The 27,567-nt window shown below is 44.3% G+C and overlaps 1 protein-coding gene across 4 annotated transcripts in view; it reads left to right on the forward strand.

The window, feature by feature from the left end:
• The window catches only part of LOC131485535 (signal-regulatory protein beta-1-like), an 87,071-nt gene that overhangs the window by 35,287 nt on the left and 24,217 nt on the right, over positions 1 to 27,567 (forward strand). For 2 of the 4 annotated variants that reach the window (XM_058685116.1, XM_058685115.1), the window contains exons 2-5: positions 14,959 to 15,315; positions 16,006 to 16,326; positions 16,880 to 17,218; positions 21,043 to 22,409. In XM_058685116.1, coding sequence (XP_058541099.1) covers positions 14,959 to 15,315; positions 16,006 to 16,326; positions 16,880 to 17,218; positions 21,043 to 21,296 — 1,271 coding nt within the window. In that variant the 3' untranslated portion in view covers positions 21,297 to 22,409. The other 2 variants (XM_058685117.1, XM_058685120.1) reach the window with 2 other exon arrangements.

Consider the following 27,567-nt stretch of genomic DNA (forward strand, 5'->3'; position numbering starts at 1 on the left):
GGGGCGCCTGGGTGGCTCAGTCGGTTAAGCGTCCGACTTCGGCTCAGGTCACGATATCGCGGTCCGTGAGTTCGAGTCCCGTGTCAGGCTCTGGGCTGACATCTCAGAGCCTGGAGCGTGCTTCCGATTCTGTGTCTCCCTCTCTCTCTGTCCCTCCCCCGTTCATGCTCTGTCTCTCTGTCTCAAAAATAAATAAACGTAAAAAAAAAATTAAAAAAAAAAAGAAATGCACACTGAACAGGTGTTTGGTTCCCTGTCTCTCAGCTACTCACCCCCTTTTTCTACTTCTCTAAACTAACTGCTCACTCACCACCAGGTATTGGGACAGGCAAACTTCCCTCTAGGTAAAATGAGGAGAAATTTGTGCATTACTACCTTGAAGGTCCTCCTCCATGCTGGACCGGGGTGGGGAGGAAAAAAGGGGGTAGAGTATGTGGGGACTCCTGCCTGTATGATCTGCACCTGCAATTCTATTCATATTCACATCCTGATCCCAATCATCTAGTGTCAGCTGACGCCTACATGCCTCAAGAAATCTCATGTGTCAATAACTTTCCAATTTCCTGAGCACTCACCACGTGCAACACCCACTTGGAAATGCACACGTCTGTTATGTCCTGTGATCTTTGTATCCAAGGTAGACACTACGTCCCCCCTAGCTCGCAGACAAAAAAGGAGGCACAGAAAAGTCCAAGGTCACTCGGTGGTGAATGGCAGGGTGGTGATTTGCACTCAGGCAGTCTGATTCTAGATCTCACAGGCTTAACCATGGCTCTTCTCAAACTCTATGGCCCCACTTCCATCCCCATGAGGTTTCTGCAGATCTGCCAATGGGTGGAGGGAAGGGTGGGATGTGGGGAAGACAGAGCATTTGTGGTTTGCTTCTCTCCGGCACTTTCCCCCAAGTCTTCTCCATGGGAAACCCAGATTCTGATATATTTTTCTGAGAAATTCTCCACTGAAAATAGATGGCAGGGTCACAGAAAGGGGTTATACTGGGCAATTCACACATGACCCAAATATTTACTGGATAATTCCTAGGTGCCAAGAGCTGTCACATGAGCTTAGGGCATACTGGTTATTAAAAGAGGGAAAGCAGGGGCGCCTGGGTGGCTCAGTGGGTTGAGCGTCCGACTTCGGCTCAGGTCATGATCTCGCGGTCTGTGAGTTCGAGCCCCGCGTCGGGCTCTGTGCTGACAGCTCAGAGCCTGGAGCCTGTTTCAGATTCTGTGTCTCCCTCTCTCTCTGACCCTCCCCCGTTCATGCTCTGTCTCTCTCTGTCTCAAAGATAAATAAACGTTAAAAAAAAAAAAGTTTAAAAGAGGGAAAGCAGTGGCCCTCACGGAAGTTGTATTGTAGTGGAGAAAAGGAAAAGAAACAACAGACATACCAAATAAGTAAATCACATAGTATACTAGAAAGTGATGAGTGTTAAGGAAAAACATGACAGTACAGCTGGAGAAGACAATGAGAGACTCTTCAGGGTGGGATGTATTTAAAGAGGTATCCTGGGTGGGCATCACTGAATGGGGAGTTTAGAGCAAAGATTACAAGAAGTTGGGGTGTGAGCCATGTGATCTTCTGGGGGAAGAGCCTTCCCGAACAGCACGGGAACAGCAGGAGAGTAGAATCCTCCTGTTCTGTTCAAGGGTTTGGGCTTTCACTCTGAGTACAGTGGTTGCCACTGCAAGGTTCTGAAGACAGAAATGACATGATCCACCATGAGTTTTAACTTATGCTAGCATTTGGTTGAGATTAGACGCCATAGGGCACAGACAGAAGCGACTAGAGCATTCAAGAGTTCGTTGTGTTCATGCAAACAAGGAAAAGCATTTTGTACCCAGACAGCAGCCAGGAGAGGAAGGGGAAAGAGGTCAGATTGTGGGTACAGACAGAAGGGGAGACAACAGGATCTCCTGATGCATAGGATTTGGGGTGGAAAGAGAGGTTGGTTCCCAAGGGCTTGGACCTGAGCATCTCGGAGAATAAAGGTGCCTCATCTGAGATGTACAAGGATGTGGGGGAAAACCGAGGAGTTCAGTTGGGGACAGTGTGAACCGTGAGAGGTTTGCTTCCATCTAAGAAAGAAGTTGAGTCCTGGCTGGACATACAAATCCAGAGAGAAGGAGCAAGGCCTGGCCCCATGATGGAAATATGAGAATTATAAGCACACAGATGGCAGAGTCGACACGTTTCCTTGGCTCAGGATCCCTTGACGCTCTGATCCCTCTCACCTCTGCCCTCCCTTGTTTGCTCCATGTCTCCCTCCCATATGCAGTCCTACTTCTTCCCATTTTTGTTTAGCAGTTCAGCTTCATAGTCCCAATCGTCTTCTCCAGACTCACAAACCAAAGTACCCGATCTTCCTGGCACACCCAAGACTTGCCAGTAATAGCGTGGTCTCTCCTCAGGAGACACGTTTAGTTGCCAATACCGCTAACTGCCAGGGTTTTCCCAGCTCACACGCTGCAAGAACGAACCGCAAATTTTCTCCCCGAGGAGTAGCTGAGAAATAAACAGAACACAAGTGTAAGTGTGGTGTCGCAGCAACCTGCTCCTCTGATTTATATCCTGCCAAAGTTTTTAAGGCATCTCAAGGAAGAAGGAACGATTGTGTATTTCTCTAGGTCTCCAGCCACCGGATTGTCACGGAGGCGGTGAAATCCAGCTGCATAATCTGGCCCCTGAAGTTCAGTGTTGGCCCCAAACGTGACTGGTGTCCCTTCAAGGCATAACTCATTGTCCAGACACAGCCGACCGTCCACAACTCTGTTCAGAACATGAGTTTGAAGCCTGCTGTTGCCCTTGCTTTAGCTACTCCCGCCCGTGGTTCTATCTCCCCCTTCAAGGGCAATTTTCTCAAATCTACCAGCCCCTAGAACAACACATTTTCTCTTTCCTTGAGTCATTTAGTCCAATTCAAAGGCACTACATGGGGTGATCCCCTTATTTCAGTACGTATTTCTTATTGTGCTAAAATATACATAACATAAAATCTGTATCACATCAACCGTTTTTAAGGATACAATTCACTGGTATTCACATAGTTGTGAAGCCAGTAGCACTGTACCTTTCAGGAATTTATTCAACATCCTAAGCAGATACTCTGCACCCATTAAGCAAGAATTCCCCACACCTCCTTCCTCCACAGCCACCGGCAACTTCTATCTTACTTCCTTGTGTCTATGAAGCTGTTTCTTCTAGATACTTCACGTAAGCGGAATCAAGTATTTGTCCTCGTCTCTGGCATATTTCACTTAGAATGATATTTTCGAGGTTCATCCAATTAGGGAACATATCAGGTGGCCATTCTTAATAAGGCTGAATAACATTCCATTGTATGTGTCTACATCAACATTTTGTTTATCCATTCATTTATGCATAGATATGAATTCTTTCTGCTACCTTTCGGTTATCATGTATCATGCTGCTATAAACACGGATTTACAAGTATCTCAGTACGTACTTTTAATTCAGGGGTATTTACCTAAGAGTGGAATTGGTTGATCCTGTGGTAAATTCTACATGAACACGAACACTGTTTCCAGAGTGGCTACACCATTATATATTCCTACCCATGACATACAAGAGTTGCAATTTCTCCATAGCTTACTCAATCTTTATTTTCTGAAGTTTAATTTTCTTGTATTCATTTTGGTGTTTCTTTCTTTTGTTTTGTTTTTGATAAAAGCTATTCAAAGGGATTGTGGTTTTGATTTTCATTTTTCTAATGACAAGTGATGTTGAGCATCTTTTCATGGGTTTATTCACTGTTCGAATATCTTCTTTGGAGTAATAGCTTTTCTAGTCCTTGGGTCATTTTTTAATTGAGCTGTTTGTTATTTTGTTGTTGACTTGTAGGAGTTCTTTACATATGTTGGTTATTAATCCTGTCTCAGACATAGGCTTTGCAAATACTTTCTCTCCTTCTGTAAGTTCTCCTTTCACTTTTGATATCGTCTATTGACTTTTGCTGTGCAAAAGTTTTTAATCTTGATAAAGTCCAAATTGTATATTTTTTTATTTGTTACTTGTGTTTTTGGGGTCATACGAAGACATCATTCCCTAATCCAATATCATGAATTTTGTCTACAGGTTTTTTTCTCTGAATTTTATAGTTTTAGTTCTTACATGTATGCTGGATCAGCATAGTGCTGGGTCCTTCATCCAATTTCAGTTCATTCATCTATATAGAGAAAGGTGAGGGTTCAACCCCATTCTTTGCATGTAGATATCCAGTTTTCCCAGCAACTTGTGTTGAAGAGTCTGTTCTTTCCCCTGTTGCATGATCTTGGCACTTTTGTCGAAAATCATTTGACCATGTATGTGTGGGTTTATTGCTAGGCTTTCTATTCTATTCCATTGCTCTATATCTCTATGATATTTTCAGTACCACAGGAATCTGACTATAACACTTTGTAGTAAGTTTTGAAATCAAGAAGTGTGAGTTCTCAGAGGAACTAACATGGCAGAGAAGTAGGGAGACCCTGGGCTTTCATAGTTCTCCAAGCACACCTATAGTGAGGTCAGAACACTTGGAACACCCAAGAAACTGATCCGTGCAGTGGCAGAAGGATCTCCTCAGTTGCAAGAAGACAGTGTGGCAGGTGTGAGGTATGTAGATGTGAAGTGGGTGAGAGAAAAATAGTGTTGCCATGGAGAGGAGGGCAACCCTTTCCACGGAGACAGAAAAGGGAAAGAGAGATGGGTTGAGAAAGTGCAGCATCGAATTTGCACAAGAGGAAAAGCTCTCTGGAGCATGGACTGTGGAGAAGGATGTACTGAGTGTCACAGGGATTTTTTGCAAACAGCATTTGGAACTCAAACTCTGAGGTTTGGGAAGTGCATGACTTTCTCTGGGTGGAGGTGTGGTGTGAGCTCCTGGGGAGAAAGGATTTGGCCTGGGAGCGTAGGGATCTCCAAGGTGCATTGGAAAAGAACATTCCCCTTCCTGGAGCACTTTTGGAAGAGGGTATATTGCTTCTCCGAGGACCAAAGACCCTGCATGCATCCGTGAAAGGCCTTTCATTATCAATGGACAAAGATACATCCAAGGAGAATGTAACTTTTGCTGCTTTTTGCTGCGCTGCACCACAGATTTCATGCACTGTGCAGGCAGGGGACTATTTTTGAGGGACAAGGGACTCCAGATACAGTCTGGAGAGGCTCTACCCCTGGAGGACAGGACTGGGTCAGCATAGTGCTGGGTCCTTTAAGATTTCAAGTTTTGAATCCCAGTCCCACACCAAAGAAAAAAAGGATTTCTATGGTGCAGGGCAATTTGAGTGCCTTCATTATTCTGTGAGGGTTGCCTGAACAGCGGGAAGTGTGAGATCCCCAGTCCTGGGATGAGATTGGGGTGGTGCCATTCCTTCCCCCCTTCTCCCCATGAGAACACGGTGGGACTTCAGAGAGCAGTGCAGCGGCCCCCAGTGGAAGCGGGACCTACTCACACAAAACCCCATCTGTCCCCACCCCGGCTCTGGGTATGACAAATGCTTATTTACTAGGGCAAGACTGACTCTGACCCAGGCAGCCAGCCTCTCCTTCACAAGACCAGCTTAGCCAGCTCCCTCCAGACACGAATTGTACTAAAGATTAAGTGCTTCAAAATGACACCTACGATTTCCAGTAGTTACTATGAGTTAAGATGGCAGAGAAGTAGGGCGACCCTGGGCTTTCATAGTTGGCCCAAACACAGCTATATTGAGGTCATGATATTGGATTAGGGAATGATTTCTTGGATATGACACCAAGTATTTCCAGTACTTCTGGAAATAGGATAAGGCTTACATTTTTCCTTTTATTTCTTTCTTCCTTTTTTCTTTTGGAGTCAGCCTCATGGTTTCTTGCTTTTTTTTTTTTTCCATTTACTTTTCTAGCTCTTTCGTTTTTAGATAAGCCTTTTTATTTTTTTTTCTTTTCTTTTTTCTTTTTTTCCCCTTTCTTTTCCTTTGGAATCAGTCTTAGGTTTTTGATTCTCCTCCCCCCCTTTTTTTTGTTTCTTTATTTTTGTCTTGTTTTCTTACCTTCCCTTTTATTTTCGGAGGAGATCAGCCTTTTTGGTTTGTTTTGGTTTGTTTTCAGGATTTTTCCCCCCTGACTTTTCCAGGCTTACTTCAACACGCAAATCAAAGCATACCTAGTTAAAGGTCTAAAGAATCCCCACTACAAGCAAGGAGGAGCTCTGCAGAAGACTTAACAGTGGGAAAGAGCAGCCAAAACACAATGTCAGAGTGCACACAGCGTATACCAGAGACATTTCATGAAGTTCTAGGCCCTGGACAGTGTATGACATATTTTGAATATAGCAGTACTCTTAGGTGCTGGACACTTTACAAGCTTTTAAAAGATGCAAAAGACAGAAAATTAGCAAAATGACAACACAGAGGAATATTCCCCAAAGAAAGTTCAAGAAGAAATCACACGCAAGGACTTGCTGGAAACAGATATAAGCAATTTCTCTGAATCAGAATTTAGAATGACAGTCATAAGACTACCAGCCGGGCTTGGAAAATGCATAGAAGACACCAAAGAAAGCCTTGCTGCAGAGATCAGAGACCTAAAATCTAATCAGGCTGAAATAAAAAATGCTATAACTGAGATGCAAAGCCGACCCGATACAGTCACAATGAGGACTGAAGAAGCAGAAGAGATAATAGGTGAAATAGAAGATAATTTATGGAAAATAATGAAACCAAAAAAGAGAGAAAGGAAAGGAAATCAATAAATCATGAGGGGGAGACTTAGTGAACTTAGTAATTCCATAAAGCAAGGCAATATCCCTACTCCCCAGTAGGAGTCCTAGAAGAAGAAGAAAAGAAAAGGGTTTATTTGAACAAATTATAGCTGAAAACTTCCCTAATCTGGGGGAGGAAACAGGTATTCAAGTCCAAGAGGCACAGAAAACTCACATCAAAATCGACAAAAACAGGTCAACACCTGAACAGCTCATAATGAAACTTGGAAAATGCAAAGAGAAAGAGAGAATTCTCAGAGCAGCTAGGGACCGAGGGTCCTTAACCTACAAGGGTAGACACATAAGGGTAGTAGCACACCTGTCCACTGAAACTTGGCAGGCCAGAAGGGAGTGGCAAGAAATATTCAATGTGCTCAATGGGAAAAATATGCAGCCAACAATTCTTTATACAGCAAGGCTGTCTTTCAGAACAGCAGCAGAGATAAAGACTTCCCAAGGCAAACAACAACTGAAGGAGTTTGTGATCACTAAACCAGCCCTGCAAGAAATTTTAATGGGGACTCTCTGAGTGGAGGAAAAAATAAAAAAGATCAAAGCAACAAAGACGACAAAGGGCCAGAGAACATCACCAGAAACACCACCTCTACAGGTAGCACAATGGCACCAAATTTATATCTTTCAATAATGACTCTGAATGGCCTAAATGCTCCAATCAAATGGATTAAAATGGGTTAAAAAAAAAACAAGTTCCATCTATATATGCTGCCTAGAAGAGACTCACTGTAGACCAAAACACACCTGCAGATTTTAAGTGAGGAGGTGGAGAACCATCTGGCATGCTAATGGAGATCAAAAGAAAGCCAGAGTAGACATACTAATATCAGGCAAACTAGATTTTTAAACCAAAGACTGTAACAAGAAATGCAGAAGGGCATTGAATCCTAATTAAGGGATCTATCCATCAAAAAAAAAGTTCTAACAATTTTAAATATTTATGCCCCCAAATTGAGAGCACCCAAATAGGTAAATCAATTAATCACAAACATAAAGAAACTCATTGCTAATAATACCTTAATTGTAGGGGCTTTAATACCTCACTTACAGCAATGGACAGATCATCTAAGCAGAAAATCAAGAAGGAAACAGTAGCTTTGAATGAAACACTGGACCAGATGGACTTAACAGATATATTCAGAATATTTCATCCTAAAATCGCAAGATACACATTTTTCTTGAGAGCACGTGGAATGTTCTCCATACACTGGGTCACAAATCAGCCCTCAACAGGTACAACAAGATCATGATCATACCATGAATATTTTCAAATCATAATGCTATGAAACTTGAAATCAACCACAGAAAAAATTTGGAACGCTCTTAAATAAACTGAGATTAAAGAACATCCTACTAAAGAATGAATGGTTTAACCAGGAAATTACAGAAGAAATAAATACATGAAAGCAAATGAAAATGAAAATACAGCAGTCCAAACCATTTGGAATGAGACAATGCACTGCAATGCAGGCCTATCTCAAGAAGAAAGGTCCGAAATACACAATCTAACCTTACACATAAAGGAGACATAAAAGGAGCAGCAAATAAAACCTAACACCAGCAGAAGAAGGGAAGTAATGGAGATTAGAGCAGAAATGAATGATATAAAAGCAAACAAATAAAAAAGTAGAACAGATAGAGGCTTCTGGGTGGCTCAGACGGTTAAGTGTCTGACTTTGGCTCAGGTCATGATCTCACAGTTCGTGGGTTTGAGCCCCGTGTTGGGCTCTGTGCTGACAGCTCAGAGCCTGGAGCCTGCTTCAGATTCTGTGTCTCCCTCTCTCCCTCTGCCTCTCACCGGCTTGCACTCTGTTTCTCAAAAATGAATAAACATTATTTAAAAAAATGTGCAAAAAAGTAGAACTGATCATTGAAACTAAATCATTCTCTGAATGAATACACAAAATTGGGGGCGCCTGGGTGGCTCAGTCAGTTAAGCGTCTGACTTCGGCTCAGGTCATGATCTTGCGGTCCATGAGTTCGAGCCCCGCGTCAGGCTCTGTGCTGACAGCTCAGAACCTGGAGCCTGCTTCTGATTCTGTGTCTCCCTCTTTCTCTGACCCTCCCCCCATGCATGCTCTGTCTCTCTCTGTCTCAAAAATAAAGAAACGTTAAAAAAAATAAAAAAAAAGAATAAACAAAATTGATAAATCCTTAGGTAGATTTATTAAAAAGAAAAAAAAGGGAGGCCGAAACAGATAAAATCACGAATGAAAGAAGATAGATCACAACCAAAAGCATAGAAATACAAACAATAAAAAGAGAATACTATGAAAAATTATATGCCAACAAACTGGGTAATCTGGAAAAAGTGGTTAAATTCCTAGAAGCTCAAATGCTACCAAAATAGAAATAGGAAGAAACAGAAAATTTGAACAGGTCCATAACCAGCAAAGAAACTGAATCCGTTATCAAAAATCTCCCAACAAACAAGACTCCTGGGCTAGATGACTTCCCAGGGGAATTCTACCAGACATTTAAAGAAGAGTTAAGACCCATTCATCTCAAAATGTTCCAAAACATAGAATGGAAGGAAAGCTTCCAAATTCATTCTACAAAGCCAATAGCTCTTATTCCAGAAACAGGCAAGACCCCACTAAAAAGGACAATGACAGGCCAAATAGCCCTGATGAACCTGGATGCAAAATGTCTCAACAAGGTACAAGGAAACTGAATTCAAAAGTATATTAAAAGAATTATTCACCCTGCTCAAGTGGGAATTATTTTTGGGCTGCATGGCTGGTTCAATACTCACAAATCATTCACCATAATATGCCACGTTAATAAAAGAAAAGATGAAAAATATATGATCCTCTCAATGGATGCAGAAAAAGCATTTGACAAAACACACATCCTTTCTTGATAAAAACCCTGAAGAAAGTAGAGAAAGAAACATACTTCAACATCATAATGGCCATATACAAGGACCCACAGCTAGTATTATTGTCAGTAGGGATAAACTGAGAGCTTTCCCCTAAAGTCAGGAATTCGACAGGGGTGTCCACCCTCACCACTGTTATTCAACATAGTACATAATATTCAACTTCGAGCCTCATCAATAAGACAACAAAAAGAAACAAAAGACGTACAAATTGGCAAGGAAGGAGTCACACTTTCACTCTTCTCAGAGCAACATGATACTCTAGGTGGAAAATCTGAAATATACCACCAAAAATTTGCTAGAACTGATCATGAATTCAGCAAAGCCACAGAATATAAAATCAATGTACAGAAATCGGTTGCATTTCTATACACCAATAACGAAGCGGCAGAAGAGAAATCAAAGAATAAATCCCATTTACAATTGTATTTAAAAAAAAAAAAACCATAAGGTGCCTAGGACTGAAGCTAACCAAAGAGATAAAATATCTATTTGCTGAAAACTATAGAAAGCTTATGAAAGAAATTGAAGAAGACACAAAGAAATGAAAAAACATTCCATCTTCATGGACTGGAAGAACAAATACTATCAAAATGTCTATATCGCCCAAAGCAATCTACACATTTAATGCAATTCCTATCAACATAACACTAGCATCCTTCTTAGAGCTAGACCAAACAATTCTAAAATTTGTATGATACCAGAAAAGACCCTGAATAGACAAAGTAATGTTGAAAAAGAAAACCAAAGCTGGAGGCATCACAAGTCCAGACTTCCAGCTCTATTACAAACCTGGAATCATCAAGACACTATGGTACTCCCATTAAACCAACACATGGATCAATGGAACAGAATAGAGAACACAGAAATGGACCCACAAATATATAGCTAAATAATCTTCGACAAAGCAGGATAGAATATCCAATGGAAAAAAGGCAGTCTCTTCAGCAAATGTTCCTAGGAAAACTGGAAAGCGATGTGCAAAAAAATGAACCTGGACCACTTTTAGACCATTCACAAAAATAAATTCAAAATAAATGAATAACCTAAGTGCGAGACAGAAAACCATCAAAATCTTAGAGGAGAAAACAGGCAGCAACCACTTTGATTTCAGTCACAGCAACTTCTTACTACACATGTCTCCAGACGCAAGGGAAATAAAAGCAAAAATGAACTACTGGGACGTCATCAAGATAAAAATCTTCTGCACGGTGAAGGAAATAATCAACAAAACTAGAGGGCAACGGACAGAATGTGAGAAGATATTTCCAAGTGACATATCAGATAATCTATAAAGAATTTATCAAACTCAACACCGGAAAAACAAATAGCCCAGTGAAGAAACGGGCAAAAGACATGAATAGATACTTTTCAAAAAAAAAAAAAAAATCCAGATAGCTAACAAACACATGAAAAGATGCTAACAATCACTCATCATCAGAGAAATACAAATCAAAAACCACAACGAGGTACCAACTCACACCTGGGAAAATGGCTCAAATGCACAACACAGGAAACAACAGATGTTGGATGGATGTGGAGAAAGGGGACCATTTTTGCAGCGTTTGTAGGAACGCAAACTGGTGCAGCCATTATAGAAAACAGTATGTAGGTTCCTCAAGAAATTAAAAATAGAACTGCCCTGTGACCCAGCAATTGCACTACTAGGTATTGATACAAAGGATACAAAAATGCTGATTCAAAGGGACACATGCACCCCAATGCTTATAGCAGCGCTATCAACGATAGCCAAATTATGGAAAGAGACAAAATGTCCATCAACTGATGAATGGATAAAGATGTGGTATATATGTACAATAGAATATTACTGGGTGATCAAATAGAATGACATCTTGCCATTTGCAACAGCGTGGATGGAACTAGGTGTATTATGCTAAGTAAAATAAGTCGGGCAGTGAAAGACAAATATCATATGATTTACTCATATGTGGAAATTAAGAAATAAATCCCACATTTATTGAACATAGGGAAGGGAAGGAAAATTAAGATAAAAACAGAAAGGGAGGCAACACTCAAGAGACTCTTAAATGCCGAGAACAAACTGATGATTGCTGGAGGGGTGGTGGGTGGGGAGATGGGCTAAATGGGTGAGGGCCAACAAGGAGGGCACTTGTTGGGATGAGCACTGAATGTTATATGTAAGTGATGAATCCCTGGGTTCTACTCCTGAAAACAACACTACACTGTATATTAACTAACTTGAATTTGAATAAATAAATTTTTTAAAAAAGGATGTGAGTTCTCCAACTATGTTCTGTTTAAGGATTGCTTGATGCTTGCGCTCCCTTGAGATCGTATATGAATTTTTAAGGGCTTCTGAAATTTTGCAAAAAAAAAAAAAGGTGACTGTATTGAATCTGGAGAGCGTTTTGGGTAGTATCGATGAACTCTTCCAATCCACAAACGGTATTTGTTTTTCCATTTATTTATATCACATTTCATTTCTTTCCACAATGTTTTGTACTTTTTGGCATACAGGACTTTGATCTCCGAGCACAAACTATTCCTATATATTTTATACTTTTTGATGTTTGCGTAGTGGAATGGTTTGCAAAATTCTTTACGATTGTTCATCAATAGCATATACAAATGCACCTGATTTTGGACTGTTGGTTTTGTATAGCACACATTAGCTGATTTCATTATTATCTCTAACAGTTTGTTTTTACATGTGGAAACTTTAGGGTTGCAACGCATGAAATCATGTCATGTGCAAAGAGATACTTTCACTTATTCCTTTGCAATTTGAATGTTATTTCTTTTTCTTGCCTAATTGCATTCTCTAGGATTTTTAGTATTGTGTTCAATGGAAGTGCTGAAAGCAGGCATCCTTGCCTTGTTCAGATTTCCACCATCAAGGGTGATGTCAGCTATAGGTTCTTCATATATGACTTTATATTTTGTGTAAGCTTCCATCTACTCCGAGTTTTTTTTTATTGTTTTTATCATAAAAAGGTTGACTTTTGCCAAATAATTTTCTGCATCAAATGAGGACTATGTTATTTTTTTCATTCTATCAATGTGGCCTATCACACTGTATAATTTTCATATGTTGAATCCTTCTTACATTCCAGAAAGAAATCCCACTTGGTCATTGTGTATAATTCTTTTAATATGCTGTTGAGTTGTAATTGCTAATGTTTTGTCGAGCATTGTCACATCAATATCCAGACAAGATACTGGTCTGTAGTTTTGTTGTAGTGCCTTTGTTGGCTTTGGTCTCAGGATAACGCTGCCCTGATAATGAGTCTCAGGATGACCTGAAATAACTTAGGAGTCTTCCTACCGCTTTTATTTTTGGGAATACTTTGAAAAGGATTAGTGTTCAGTTTATCTTTCAGTGTTTGGAAGAATTCGCCAGTGAATCTTCATGATCATGGGCTTTTCTTTGTTGGGAAATTGTTGATTGATTCAAACTCCTTACTAGCGATATTCTATTCATTTTTCTAGTCTTCATTATTCAGTCTTGGTAAATGGTATGTGTCTAGAAATTTGTCCATTTACTCTAGGTTTTCCAATTTATCGGTGTACAATTGTTCGATGTACTCTTTTAGAATCCTGTGCATTTATAGAAAAATACTCAACAATGTCTTTCTCTTATATCTGATTTCAGTTAATGAAATCTTCTCAATCTCTCTCTGTTACTCAATCTAGCTAAAGTTTTGTCAACTATGTTGGTTTCTGAAGAGCTACTCTTGGGTTTACTGATTTTCTCTGTTGTTCATGTATTCACAATTTACTTATCTCTACATTAGTCCTTTTTATTTCCTTCATTCTGCTTGCTTTGTGTTAATTCTTCTTCTTTTTCTGATTTATTAAGCTGTATACTTGTTAATGACTTGTGATCTTTCCTCTCTTTAACTGTCGGCATTACAAATATAAATTTCCCTCCATGGTTGCTTTCAGTGCAGAGTGTAGGTTTTGGCATGTTGTATTTCCATTTCCATTCATCTCAAGGTGTTCTCTAATTTCCCTAAGAGTGTGTTCTTGTATTTCAATACATTGGAGAAGATTCAATTTCACTTCTGTTGTTGATTTCTAGTTTTATTTCACAACTCTCACCAGTTCACTGCTTGAAAAGCCCTTCTTCCAGATTGCAGTATGGTGCCTTCTCAGCCTGTATAATTTGAACTCATACAAAGGGTTTGTTTGTTTGTTTGTTTGTTTGTTTGTTTGTTTGTTTTGTTTCATTTCATTTTTTATGGTAACTGGTTTCTGTAACAATCTGGGGAGACATGTGTGGGAGACAGGACAATGGCTTCTCCAAGATGACCACATCTTAATATACATAAAATGTGAATATTTTTCTTTATTCAGCCAAAGATATTTTGCCAAAATGATTAGGTTAGACTCTTGACATGAGGAGATTATCCCAGATTATCACCGTGGCTCCATTTTATTCACAAGAGTCCTTATAAGAAGGGGGCAGGAAAGTCAAAGTTAGAGAATGACAAGTAACAATACAAGCAAAAATTTGGAATGATAGAAAATTGGGAAGATGAAAAGAATTGTGGGCAGCTTCTAGAATTTGGATGGCAAGGAACAACATCCAGAAGAAATACAGCTCAGCTGCCCTTTGTGTTGAGCCCAGCAACACCAATTTTGGACTCTTAATCTCCAGAATAACAAAATCGTACCTTTATGCAGTTTTCAGGCACTACATTTTTAATCATTTGTTTCACTGCGTTAGGAAATATTTTAATATAATATGATTGCTTTCTAGTAAAAAAAACCTAGGTATTTTAAACACTCCTTTACCTTTCATTTAGCTAGCTACATGTTTATTATGTGTTGGCAGCTCTTCCCATCACTGGCTCTCACGTATCCAGATTGATGGATAAGACCCCCACCTGTACATGTGCTTGTGGAAGAGAGAAGTTGATCCAGAGAGGTTCCAGAAGCTAAACCCACAGCCCAGAAACTACATCCATCACTTCCGCTCACACACAATGGTCTAAAGAAGTCTCACGGCCCCACTGAATGCAAGACACCAGAGAGTGTAACACCCCAAGGGGCCAGAACACAGACAAGCAGGATCATTTGGCAAAGCACAACGCTTTCAGAGAGGGCTCGGGCCGTCCGCCTGCGTGTGCCACATCACTGGATCTCTCTCTGTTTTGCTTTCCTCGTCTGCAACAGGGTCCCGTGTCACAGGCTCGTCGCCAGGGCTACATGCCGTGTACACGCAGAGTGCTGCGCTCACGGTGTGCACTCGGTCGGTGAAAGCTGTTGTGGATAAACACTTGTGCGGACGGACAGGATCGCACAAGGATGCTAAATAGCTGTTTTGTTCTCCCCCCAGGTGTGGCAGGTGAGGCGGAACTGCAGGTGATCCAGCCCGAGAAGTCAGTGTCTGTGGCGGCCGGACAGACGGCCACTCTTCACTGCATCGTGACCTACCTGCTCCCTGCTGGGAAGGTCGAGTGGTTCAGGGGCACAGGGCCAGGCCGGGAGTTAATCTTCAGTTTCAGAGGAGACCCTCACTCCCCTCGAGTAACAAATGTTTCAGACGCCACAAGGAGAAACAACATGGACTTTTCCATCCGCATCAGTAACATCACCCCGGAAGACACGGGAACCTACTACTGTGTGAAGTTCCAGAAAGGGAACCCCGATGTGGAGTTTAAATCTGGACCAGGCACCCAGGTCACCGTGAGCGGTGAGTATCGCTCCTTCCCCTGGTTGTGACAAGTCAATAAGAATGCCCTCCACTGTCTGAGCAGCAGATAAGGATCAGGTGCTGTTATGGGTGCCCCTGAATCAGCCCCTTCCACAGATCACAAAAGTTGAGGCCTGGAGAGGCCTTGCTATTTGCTGAAGACACCACGGCTGATAAACGGTGGGAAAATCTGGAACCGCGGTCTGCAGGTTCCCAGCTCTTCCTTTTTTCAATCCTGACCAGCCCTCTGGTTCCCAGGATGAGAGACTGAAAGTCTGGGAGACATGCTAGTCACAAGGCCCATCCTCACATCTGCCTCCAAATAGCACTCATGTCGATGTGTCCAGAATCCTCCACACTTGGCATTTACTAAGCACCTGCTATGTGCAAGCTCTGTTCTGGGTACTGTAGGAGGAGGAGGTGGAGACCGAGAGTGACACCCACCAGAAATGTCCTTCCTGTGCCCAGATTGGTGGGAAGTCCCCTGGCAGAGAAGACAAGGGGGACTTTGAACTGAGGCTGGAATTGCACACGGGCCCTGCCCCTGACTCAGTCTCAGACACCGCCCTCCCAACACTATCGGCAGGGCTAAAACATAATCCATGTGAAGGTTCTGCACAGTGTCACATACCTGTCGTTGCTGAGGATGACCAGAGTCATGCTTACTGCTCGTAAATGCTCCTCTTGCAGCCAAACCCTCTCCCCCCGTGGTGTCGGGCCCCACGGCCAGGGCCACACCTGAGCAGACTGTGAGCTTCACCTGCGAGTCCCACGGCTTCTCCCCCAGAAACATCACCCTGAAATGGTTCAAAAACGGGAATGAGCTGGCAGCCTCCCAGACCACCGTGGACCCAGAAGGAGACAGCGCTTCCTACAGCATCTTCAGCACAGCCAGGCTGCCGCTGGCCCCGGGGGACGTTCGCTCCCAGGTCATCTGCGAGGTGGCCCACATGACCCTGCAGGGGGGCCCTCCTCTTCGTGGGGCTGCCAACTTGTCCGAGACCCTCCGAGGTAGATGCCCGTCACCCCCGGCCCAAGCCCAGCTCCGGCCCCCAAGCCTCCCAGCCTGCCCCTCCCCCACTCCGTGCTCCCAGCCTTCCATCCCCTGGAACCTGCCTCCTGACAGACCCTCCCAACCACCGGGCACCCAGGGGTACCGTCACCTCCTCCTGTTTTAACGGCAGTTCGGGTGAACACCTACCGTGCTAGGTAGTTCGATTTACTTTCCCACTCTAATTATTGAGCACCTACTGTAATCCAGCCACTGTGTGCTTGGTGACTTCCTGGATTTTGCTAGTTATTCGATTCCAAATGCATGCTGGGGGCTCGATTTCACTCATCATTACCCTAATAGGAGCACCTTGAGCACCTACTGTGTACTGGGCACTGTGCTTAGGGATTTCACTCACATGCAAAGACTACCCTCAGTGTTTGAGCACCAGCTGTATGCCTAGCACTGATCTGGGTGATTCCCTTGCTGCGTGGGGGGAGCTAAGTTCTCGACCCCCTCCCCGGTGACGTGTCTGTTCCATGAGGTCAGAGCTTCTGCTCTGTGCTGTTTCAGTTCCACCCACCTTGGAGGTTGCCCAGCAACCCATGACAGGGGACCAGGTAAAGGTCATTTGCCAAGTGAAGAAGTTCTACCCCCAGCGCCTCCAGCTGACCTGGTTGGAGAACGGACACGTGTCCCGAACAGAAACGGCCTCGACGGCCTTGAACCTCATAGAGAACAAGGATGGGACCTTTAACTGGACAAGCTGGCTCCTGGTGAATTTATCCGCCCACAGGGAAGATGTGGTTTTCACCTGCCAGGTGCAGCATGACGGGCAGCCCGCGGTCACCAAAACCCATACCCTTGTGGTCTCTGCCCACCAGAAGGACCAGGAAGCCCATACGACCCACGGTGAGTCCGAGATGCCAACTGACCTGGCACTTTAAATTCTATCTTTTCTTTTTTTATGTGAAAAGCAGTCATTCATGCCTATTATAGAATAATCTAGAGGTCTACAGACATAAAGTAGAATTTTGATATGAGCTTCCCTCCCCAAAGCTCGTGCTCCAAGAGTGACCACTGTTAAGATTTTGGTACATAGCTTTTTAGATCTTTTGACATAAACATGCATTAGAGAAGGAAACAACAGAGGGAGGGAGATGATCTTGTCGCTAGCATCTTGCCTCCTGCACCTTAACCTGACAGTAATTATGTCACCACGCCAGGCCAGCCACCTCCTCCTTCTGTTCGTTCTCACCTGGGCTTCATATCGATCCTTCTTACACCCTTCTATCCCCTTCTCAGCAAAGGTCTGCACTTGCCACTCTGAAATTCTGGACGGGAACCCTGAGGACAGAGTGTTGAGTCTGAACCAGACTCCCGGGTGACCATGGGTGCTCACAGCACAAACCACCTTTGTCCCCTGCTTTGGGACAACAGGCCAGCAATAATCATGATTACTCACTGCACATTTACTTGATGCCAATTCCAGTTCATTTCTGATCTGCTACAACCACCCTGGGAGCGTGGAAGTTTACGGGACCAACTCAGTGAGCAATGGGGGACAGATGGAGAAGATGTCCTGCCCTTAGTCCAGGTGATGGGCTAAACCAATCAAGAGAAACCTGAGTCCCCGAGGACAGGGACCACCAGCCTATACGACAAGCGTGTTAGAGATAACAGCTGGGCATTGTCCCAAAGACCTACAGGTCCCCTTTCTATGACCAAATTATATCTTATCTCGCTCTTATAATATATGGAGGAGTTTCAGCCATGTTTCCAGGAGTCTTTGTTCCAGAAGACCTTTCAAAGGCCCATTTCCTTATAACATACCCCATGACACTGTCCTCATTGCTGGGTCAACACTGGGTCACCGAGTGTCCATGACCCTGCCTGCCAACTAGGAGAGGAGAGATAGGAAGGGGAGAACAACTTCTCTTAACACTAGAGGTACTGCCTAACTGCGTCCACTAATGACTCAGTCATGGATGCACATCCAGTTGCAAATGGAGTCCATAATTGTGTGGTCATGTGATTAATGACTTTTGTTTTTCAACAAAGCCAGTACCATTACATACTTTGTAAAATTCACAGTAATTTCCCACTATCAGCTAAAATGGAACCTATATTCGGATTTTCCAAAATTTCTTCTAAGACTTTATTCTGTGTACCAAATTTGGTTTTATTTCATCTCGAAATGTTTGCAAAAACTTTCCTGTGAAACCACATGGGACTCCACAATTTCTTTTTACATATATATATATATATATATATATATATATATATATGGATATATGGATATATGGATATATGGATATATATATACAGAGAGAGAGTATGAATAGCTAGAGCTACTCAAATTCTTCACTTTATATTGGATGCTTATGGATGCTTGAGGAAGCTGGTCCATTTTCTTGAGTTGTCCAATTTCTACCCACAGAGTTCTCATCATATTACCTTTGTATCCTTTTGATGTCTGTAGGGTCTGTAGTGATATCATATTTCTTTCCTGATATTGGAACTATTTCCCTTTTATTTCATTGTCAGAATTACTAGAACTTTTTCCATTTTATTGATCTTTTCCACAAACTCTTTTGTTTTGGTGATTTCCTCTATGGTGTATTTTCAATTTCATTGTTTTTTCTCCTCTTTTTTTCCCCCATTCTGCTTGACTGGGGTTTATTTTGCTCCTCCTCATTTTTTGAAATGGGAGCTAGGATGATTGATACTAGTCTGTCTTTGTTTGAATGCCACACCTGGACTTCCTTCTGCACTTGGGGAGTCAGGAGTGTGGAGCCAGGATACCTGGGGCTGTGTTCTTCCAGACTGCAGGCATCTAGACTGCCTGACTTCCTCTTCCACCTTTCAGAGTCCTCCTATTCTTGGACCTCATATGATTTCCAGGGGTCAGTCTTATACGGAACCAGGAAGGCAGGAAGAGGCAAATCAACACCACCTCTTCTGGACTGGCCTGGGTTAGGTTTTCAGTCTTTGGCCTTGCACTAGAACTCATACTAGGGCTGTTAACTTCTGGTGCTTCCAGTGTGCCTGAACTAGCAAACTTACTTGTGTGCTAAGACCGGAAATGGACATTAGGGTTGTCTGGGCTGGAGAGCTGGATGCCTATGTGACCCTGCTGCACCAGGATGCCACAGCCTCCCCTGGGCATCCCAGGGCTCCAGTCACTGCGATAATTGGCCCAACGGGTTGGAATAAGAATGCACATCTTTCGGTTCACGTTTATGGTATTGAGGTGTTTTATAACACTTCTAGTTTAAGAAACCTCTGTTCTCTCAGTATAGCATCACCGGGTATGTTAAAGGGGTTGGTTGGCCGGTTTGGGCATTTGGAGGAGAGAGGTTCTGAGTCCTCTGATCTTTCTGTTCTTCTTTCAGGATGCCACGTGTGCCTGTCCCATTTTTCCTTCTTCCCTTCACCACTCAACTTTGAAACAGCACCTCTTGAATCTCGTTTGTCTTTCCCCCGAAGTTATGCATTTTAAATCATGCCTGCCCCCTTTATGCACATCTATCTTTTTAAATTTCCCTGACTCCCTGCATCAGGTTCCTATTGCTGCTGTAATCATTAGCACACGCTTAGTGGCTTCAAACAACACAATTTTTTTCTTCCACTTCTAGAGGCAGAAAGTCTACAATGAGTTGGCAGGGCTGCATTCCATCTGGGGGAGAAGGGGGAGAGTCTGTGTCCTTGCTGTTCCAGCTCCTAGGGTCCCGTTCCGGACTACCCTCTGCTGCGGTCAATATGCCTCCTGCTCCCACTCTCCTGCCTCCCTCCTTCACTTGTAAAGGTCTCTGTGATTCCGTTGGCTCACTCCGATAGTCCAAGATAATGACCCACTCAAGACCATAGCTGGTTACCACACAGTCTACCTTGCCATGTCAGGGACCACAGACTCTGGGGAATCGGGGCCAACCATCTTAAGTCAGGCATACTTTGAAACTATTTTCTGTGATCTGTGTCCTGAGGTGCAGGACACATTTCCAATATTTTCTCATTGAAGTTGGATTTAATATTGGCAGCAGGATTTCTAAAAAACTATCAGGCATCTTGTATAACTGCCCTTGTCTTCTTCACCTGCCCTTTCCTATGGCTGGTGAGGGTGGGAGGGCAGCAGTGTAAGATATTGTGCCTTCAGATTGTGTGATATTTCCCTTTTGTCTCCCAGACATTTTGGAGTTTGGCCATTGCTCTTCAAGGACTTCTGAAAGCCAGGTTTCCATAGAATTTTCTGTCCTTTTATTGTTTTTTCTTTGGGTTCAGAAGCTGTATTCAGAGATGAGTAGCTAAGCTGCTGCCTTGTCCTCAGCAGACACAAGTGCCCTGAGGGCTTTGAATGCCTTGGCCCCAAAGTCCCTATCCCACATCAGTACTTGTCTCCCGTATTTCCCCATCACGGCCCTGTTCTAGCAGAGCAGTATACTGAAGCTGAGAATTCAATCCTCTTTGTAGCACCAATATTCTTATAATTATGTTGGACCCAATTATGTCCTCAGCTTTTTCTGCCCTCGGGATCTAATAGGTGGGAGTCTACAATGTTGCCCAAAAGTCCTCTTTCACATATGACCTATCATGAGAGATCAACCAGTCTGAGTTCTGCATTGTCTTTCCCTGAAGGGTTGATGCTCAGCAACACTCATCCACCCAATAGTTCTTATAATTCCCAACCGATTTCCAGATTACCAGGTTATCCCCGACCTCTACTTACTCCATCCCAGGTCACCACTGTGAGCTTTTAGCAGTGACAATAGCAGGGAAAGCTGGGACCTTCCCCTGTTCTTCTGCCCACAAGACAGGGGACCTCTTGGCCAGCCAGCTGATTGAGACCCAGGTCGGTATCTGCACATTAGAGCTGGGTTTCCAGACCCCTCCCAGACAAACTCCACAGGTCAACTGTATTGCGAAGCAAACTCTAACATCATATGAGAAGGGAGAAACCTCACTGTGGTGTGGTGCCCATTCACAGGTATGAGTTAGAGAAGGAGGAAAGACTGGCAAAAGGAGATATTGAACACAATGCAGCACAGAAAAGTCATACTTGCACAGAGAACAGACGAACTGGATGCTATTTTTGCCTTATTTTAAATGGTGCAGAGGGGCAAAACCTCTGTACCTGAACTTCCTCCAGTCCTCTGCTGCACGCTGCCCTCTAGAGCAGGTGCAGACATGGGCAATGCAGCTTTTTCAACTGAGAAAAAATTCCAGAGGGCCACCCAGCTGAGACCTGCCGTCCCCCAACACACCAGGGGTAAAAATGGTGGGTCTTTGCCCCTTCCTCTAAGATTATTCCATATATTTCAAAAACGTATTTGAATTTCTTGATGTAAATCTAAGAGCAAAATCCAGTCACTGTAAAAAGGCAAAGAATCTGAAGTTATGCATGCAGACCCAATGATCTACGTGCAAAAGAACAATGTCATTACCTGATGTTGGTACTGGGGTCCAGGGGCGCGGGATGGTGTTTGAAGCCCCTCCCAGGTTTAGACCCCATTTCCTTTCCTAACCAGGGTGTTCTCCAGCCAGCAGGTCTTGTGAGGTCAGGCCACCTCGAGGGCTCCCTCAGCACAAGAACATGGGGTCGTCGAGGCTCGCGTGTGGAACAAAGAAGGGCAGACTTGCACCTTGCTCACCTTGACACTGTCCTTCCTCTACTTGAGGCCAGGCTGACATTCGTTCCTATGACCCTGAGAGGTTGGACTGTCCTAGTCCAAACACAAGGTCTCAGATTCATCCTAAGGACAGCAGAGTCCCACTCATCTTGTGACCCTCAGTAAATTATGAGCCTGTTCCCTCCTCAGAAGAGAGTGTCAGACCTGCCCCATTGGGTGTGGGGAACAAGTCAGCAAACCTCACTTACATGTTACTGAGTGCTCATGTCTCCAGCCCTTCCCTCAGGAAGGACACCCAGTAGCCTGAGCAGAGGTGAGCAAGATGAGGTACTTCTTATCCTGAATTCTGCCTCGGGGCTCTCACAGGGGAAATTCATGAGCTTCAGAGCATAGATGGATGCAGGTTCCCTCAGATGGAGTAAGTTGAGGCCCCTGGGAGTGGACTCTTGGATCCCTCTCTGATGCTGCCTCCTGTCCCTTCATTTCCAGATCGAGAACTGTCCACTCCACTCCTGGTGGCTCTCTTCCTGGGCCCCAAGCTGCTGCTACTCGTCTCTGTCTCTGCCATCTATGGCCACAGGAAGCAATGGATTCACTGGTGAGATATGGACAAGGAAGGCAGGGCCAGGTCAGTCCCAGAAGGAGCCAGGTCAGTGGAAGGGGCAGCCCGCAGGTCACACAGGGTCAGCGCCCACCTGGAATAAAGAGCAGGTGATGCACCTCCCTTCATACCCTCTGGAGCCTCAGGGATCCCTCTGGGAGGTTCCCAACTCCCAGGATGACTATTGGGTCCTGTAAGAGGTGGATGGGGTCAAGGGCTATGAAAGGATGTACAGAGAGACCTACCGCTTCTGGGAAGGGAGTGGGCTAAGTGAGCAACACCTGGGTGGGAAACCCCACAGAAACCATCTCTAGATTATTTGGGCACAAGGTGTCCACATTTAGAGGAATGCTGACCGGTGCCCGCTGGCTGCTCTGAGGACGGCTCCCGCTCTGACCCTCCGTGGGGCAGACTGGAAAGGATGGGGAAGGGGGATCAGGACCTAGGGAGGAAGGCTGAGGAGGCACAGTCCACGTCAGGGACTTTCTGCCCTCTCACTACAGGTGTCCCGGGAGGAAAACAGCACCGAGGACATAGGAGACACGTGGAGAACATTTCTGGAATGATGAGCAGATAATGAAATGTGAACATGGGTCCACGGCTCCTTCCTTCCTCCCCTGCTACATGCCATCCTCGGTCTCTGCTGCCTCCTTCCTTCCCTGAGGGGCCCAGCCTAAGACAAGGAACAACTAGAAGCTTCCACAACCCTGCCCCACATGCCTGCTTCCCCAGAGACCCAGCTGCCCACAGTTCCTGCTGTTCCTCCTCAAAGACCTCGGTGCCCCCAGAGCTGGGTCTTCACACCTATTCCCGAGCAGGGGCCATGGGAACGTCTGTGGAGACTGACACATGGATATCTTACTAGAATGAGACAAGCAAGTCCTGGTACACACACCAGTCTATCTCTCATCCATCTTCTGGGGACGGTGGTCATGAACTACACATTCAAGTCCATGCTCCAACAGGTTATTCCTGCCAACCGCCCGTCTCCCCAGCCTTGGTAAGGTTCTTCAATCCCTCTTAAATAGAAACGAATCCCATCTTGGTTTGAAGGGGAAAAAAGGATCCTCCTTCCTCTTTGCCTACCTGCCCTATTCCTCAATCCCAGAGAGAAGATTCCCTCCTCTCCCTGTGATGGGAACACTAGCTCTTCTGTCACCTTCATCCTTCCCAACCCCCCTGCTCATGTACACACGCTGGCAGTACAGAAGACAGGAGCCTTCCTTGATTTCCTTCTTTATATCCCATTTCAAATCTGCCTTCCTAATGTATGTCCAGCGACCAGACGGTGTTAAACCATCTACATCTGGACAGAAAAAGAAGCCCGATTTGTAGTGCTTGTCCACTTCTGTGGCGTCTACACTCCCAACGTGGCCAATTTCAAGCTGCCAACAGTGGAACAACTAGCTTGCGAAATTCTTGGAAAGCTCTCAGGAGCGAGCTCTCCTCCCGCCCACCAGGGAGCTCCACCCAGCACCTGCACACTGCTCGCTCCCGGGCTGCCCCCTGGTCCCGGCCACCAGCATCCCTTCCTGGACCATTGCCACGTCCCTAACAGACTCTCCGGGTTCAGCCACAGTGATCCTACAGAAACGGAAGTCCGATTGTATCCTTCCTCTGTTTCTTCCCCCTACAGATAAGCATGGCTCCGTTTCTCCCTCTTTCAAGCTCTCCAGTCACGTCACTTATTAAAAACACCTTCCTTAAACCACCCACATAAAATATCAATTCCTGTCTCTCACTCTTTGTTCCCACAGCTCATACCCGAACTGAATTCTTTTCCTAGAACTTAAGACCAGCCAACATGATAAATGGAGACAGTGCTCACTTGCACAGTGATGCAGGACCAAAACAATGACGGGTGCAGCTGACACCAGGCGACATGATCTCAATAATCAGAGGGAAAAGCAACAATTTTTCTGTGAACTTTAGAAACTTTTTTCAACACATTGGGAACCCCCCAACTGCCACTTATGAATGTACAGAGACATGAAAAGACAGTAAAACTATTATCCATTTGGTAAACACTCATTTGAAACATTAGAAACGTTGAAAGGTGGGGCGCCTGGGTGACTCAGTCAGTTAGGCGTCCACCTCTTTGATTTTGGCTCAGGTCATGATCTCACAGTTCATGGTTTCGAGCCCTTCATTGGGCTCTGGCTGGAGAGCAGAGAGGCTGCTTGGGATTTCTCTCTCCCCCTCCCTCTGCCTCTCCTGACTTGCTCTCTGTGTCTTAAAAAAATAAAACAAAAAACATTAAAAATTTTTTTAATTAAAAAAAAAGAAACCTTGAAAAGGGAAGTGGTTTATTTTTTTTAAAGACTTACCTAGAGTAGTTTGTGGAGAGTGCTTGCCTTCTTGTAACTAAGTGCACAGTTTACAAGAAAACAAGCATCTCAATGATCTTACCTGCTTCTCAATTGGGATTAGATTGCAACGTTGCTGCACTTCCAATGCTGTGAACGCCTGACAACATATTCGTGAACATTTTCTGGTGTCACGTCTTCTGGGACATCGTCTCCCCACCCCTCCCCCTTTCCTCAGTGATGTGGTAAGTTTGCATTCACTCTCCTCCTCTGGCTGCATATCTAGACTCTGGAAACGGTATCCCTGGCAGCATTCCCATGAAGGTCTCGGTATCTTGATGAACCCCACTCACATTGAGTTTGAACTTCAGCTGCAGCCTCAGCTCTTCTCATTTCTCCTACACACATTCAGTTTGGTCCCCATCCCCTTTTTTCATTTTTTACTTTCATACAATGTCACCCGGGTTCATCTCAGGGCAGGGGGACCAGGAGACAACATAACCATCTGCTTTGCAATTGTGGTAAACAAACATCACAACCCCAATATCCTGGCACCCTGATCTTAGACTTCCAGGATCCAGAATGGAAGGAATTGGTTCCTGTTGCGCAAGACATCCAGTTTATGGTGTTTTCTTACAGCAGCACAAGCCAAGACAAAATCTAATAAATTATGAACTTTGCTTAATGAGCAGGTACCAATATTGACTCATTAATGATAACAAATGTACCGTACTACTGTAAGACATTAATAAGAGGGGAAACTGTGTGAAGCTGTATATTGCAACTCCCTATGACTGTGGCAGTTTTTTCTAAATGTAAAACCGTTTCACAAAATTAAGTCTATTTAAAAAAAAATTGCAACATCTTGTCTTCAGCTGAGTCTCTGCCTTTTGAGCTCCCTTGGGGGAAAATTTAAGGAAACAAATGGTGGGGAGATTTCGTGTTAATATGCAGGTTTTATTTCACTTCGGGTTTGAGGTTCCTTCTCCTCCTTCCTCTGTCCTCTGCCAGAGCTCACTCGAGAGCCAGGCACTCCGAGATCTCAGAAGGAGCTGAATCCCAGTCCCCCATGATACTCATTCTAAATGCTTCCGAGTAGTAAAGCCTAGGTTAGTCCAGGTGTGAACAGAGAACTCTGGTCCCCAGGGTAGTTTTAAGACCTGATGTGGGGGGCAGTTAATCCATAACCTGAACCCAAGGAACAGAGTTGGAAGGGGCTCTGCAGAGCAAGGTGGATGCTGTGATATACCAGGTCTCAGGAGGTGGCCATCACCTGTCACCCTTTTTACGATGGCCTCAGGTGAGGAGAGCTACCGTGCCCAAGGTCATCCCTGGTAACAACCTAACTCCGGAACACATGGGAGATCAGCTTAGGTTGTCATTGAGACCTCACTGCAGCTCAGCTTCTTCTAAACATTCTTGCTCCCTTCTTCTCCCCTCCACAGGTTTGTTCTTAAAAGTACTCCCTGAAAATGACCTGCTTGTTAATATCCATTGCAACATCTGTTGCCCAGGGAAGCCAAGGTGAACAAGAGATTGTGACCAGTACCAGAAAAAGATGGGGATCTTTTGTCTCTAGGGGCCAAGCCACTCCTGGAAGAATGGATTGTTTACACTGCCACATCCCATATACATATAACACATACCACATCCCATACTCCATATACCATACAAAATATACCATATATCATATACCAAACACTCTGGGTATATAAAAGCAATGAGAAACCACAAAACTGTTTATGCAAGAAGGGGTATAACCAGATGTGTGTTGTAGAAACCATCTTGGATAAAGGAGAAGGTAGAGCTTACACCGGGCAAAACAAGACGGGGGTAGCCTATTAGGAAGTAATAGTTTTCACTGAGGGAAGCGATAATGATGGAGTTGGAGAAATACATATTTAGGAGGTAAAATAGATATTTAGGAGGTAAAACTAACAGGGCCTCTAGCAGGCAGACGAGAGTGGACAAGTCAGGATGCAGAACATGGGTTACTTCTTGGTTTGACCAAATGGATAGAGGATGTGCCACATACTGAACGGGGTGGAAAGAGTAGGAGAATGTCTGAGTGCAGACTATGAGCTCAGGGTTGAATATTTGAATATACACATGAAGATCTCAAAGTCAAAGGATATATAGGTCAGTCACCAAGAAGTGGATTCAGGATTAGAACCTTGATTGCATCTGGTTACAAATCCACTGCCCTTGACCATCAAGGCACGAAATATCCCAGTCCCTGAAGAGGTTAGAGTCTGATGGAAGGTGTGAAGTCCCCTGGAGGTTGGAGGAAGGGAGAGATGCTGGAGGCTGGAGGAAAGATGCTCAGTGGGGGCCATGGATGGCTTCCCAGCATGGAATTCGTCATTCCAGGACAATGTGAGAGGATGGTGACATCCCTGGGAGAGGGGAGTCTTGTCATCTCCTATGGGCAGTTTGGGCCTGCTCTGCATGCTCCTCTTGCTCAACCACCCCCCTGAACTTAACATCCTGTAGATCCCTAAGAGGAGACAGGGCTCACAAGGAACCAGTTGCAAAATAGCCCTGGCAGTAAGTGCATGGCAATGGACTCGTGGACATGAAGGGTCATCAGTCTTGTGTGGGCTGAGAGTCTCCGGACACAAGCATTGTGCGTGAGTAGAGCCCATTCCGGTGTGACATAGAAGCCAACATGCTGGTTCCATTACTTTCTGGGAGCATTTCTAGAATCTCTCCACTCCCTTCCTCCAG

Source organism: Neofelis nebulosa, chromosome 9 (genome assembly GCF_028018385.1).
Source record: "Neofelis nebulosa isolate mNeoNeb1 chromosome 9, mNeoNeb1.pri, whole genome shotgun sequence".
Taxonomy (NCBI): domain Eukaryota; kingdom Metazoa; phylum Chordata; class Mammalia; order Carnivora; family Felidae; genus Neofelis; species Neofelis nebulosa.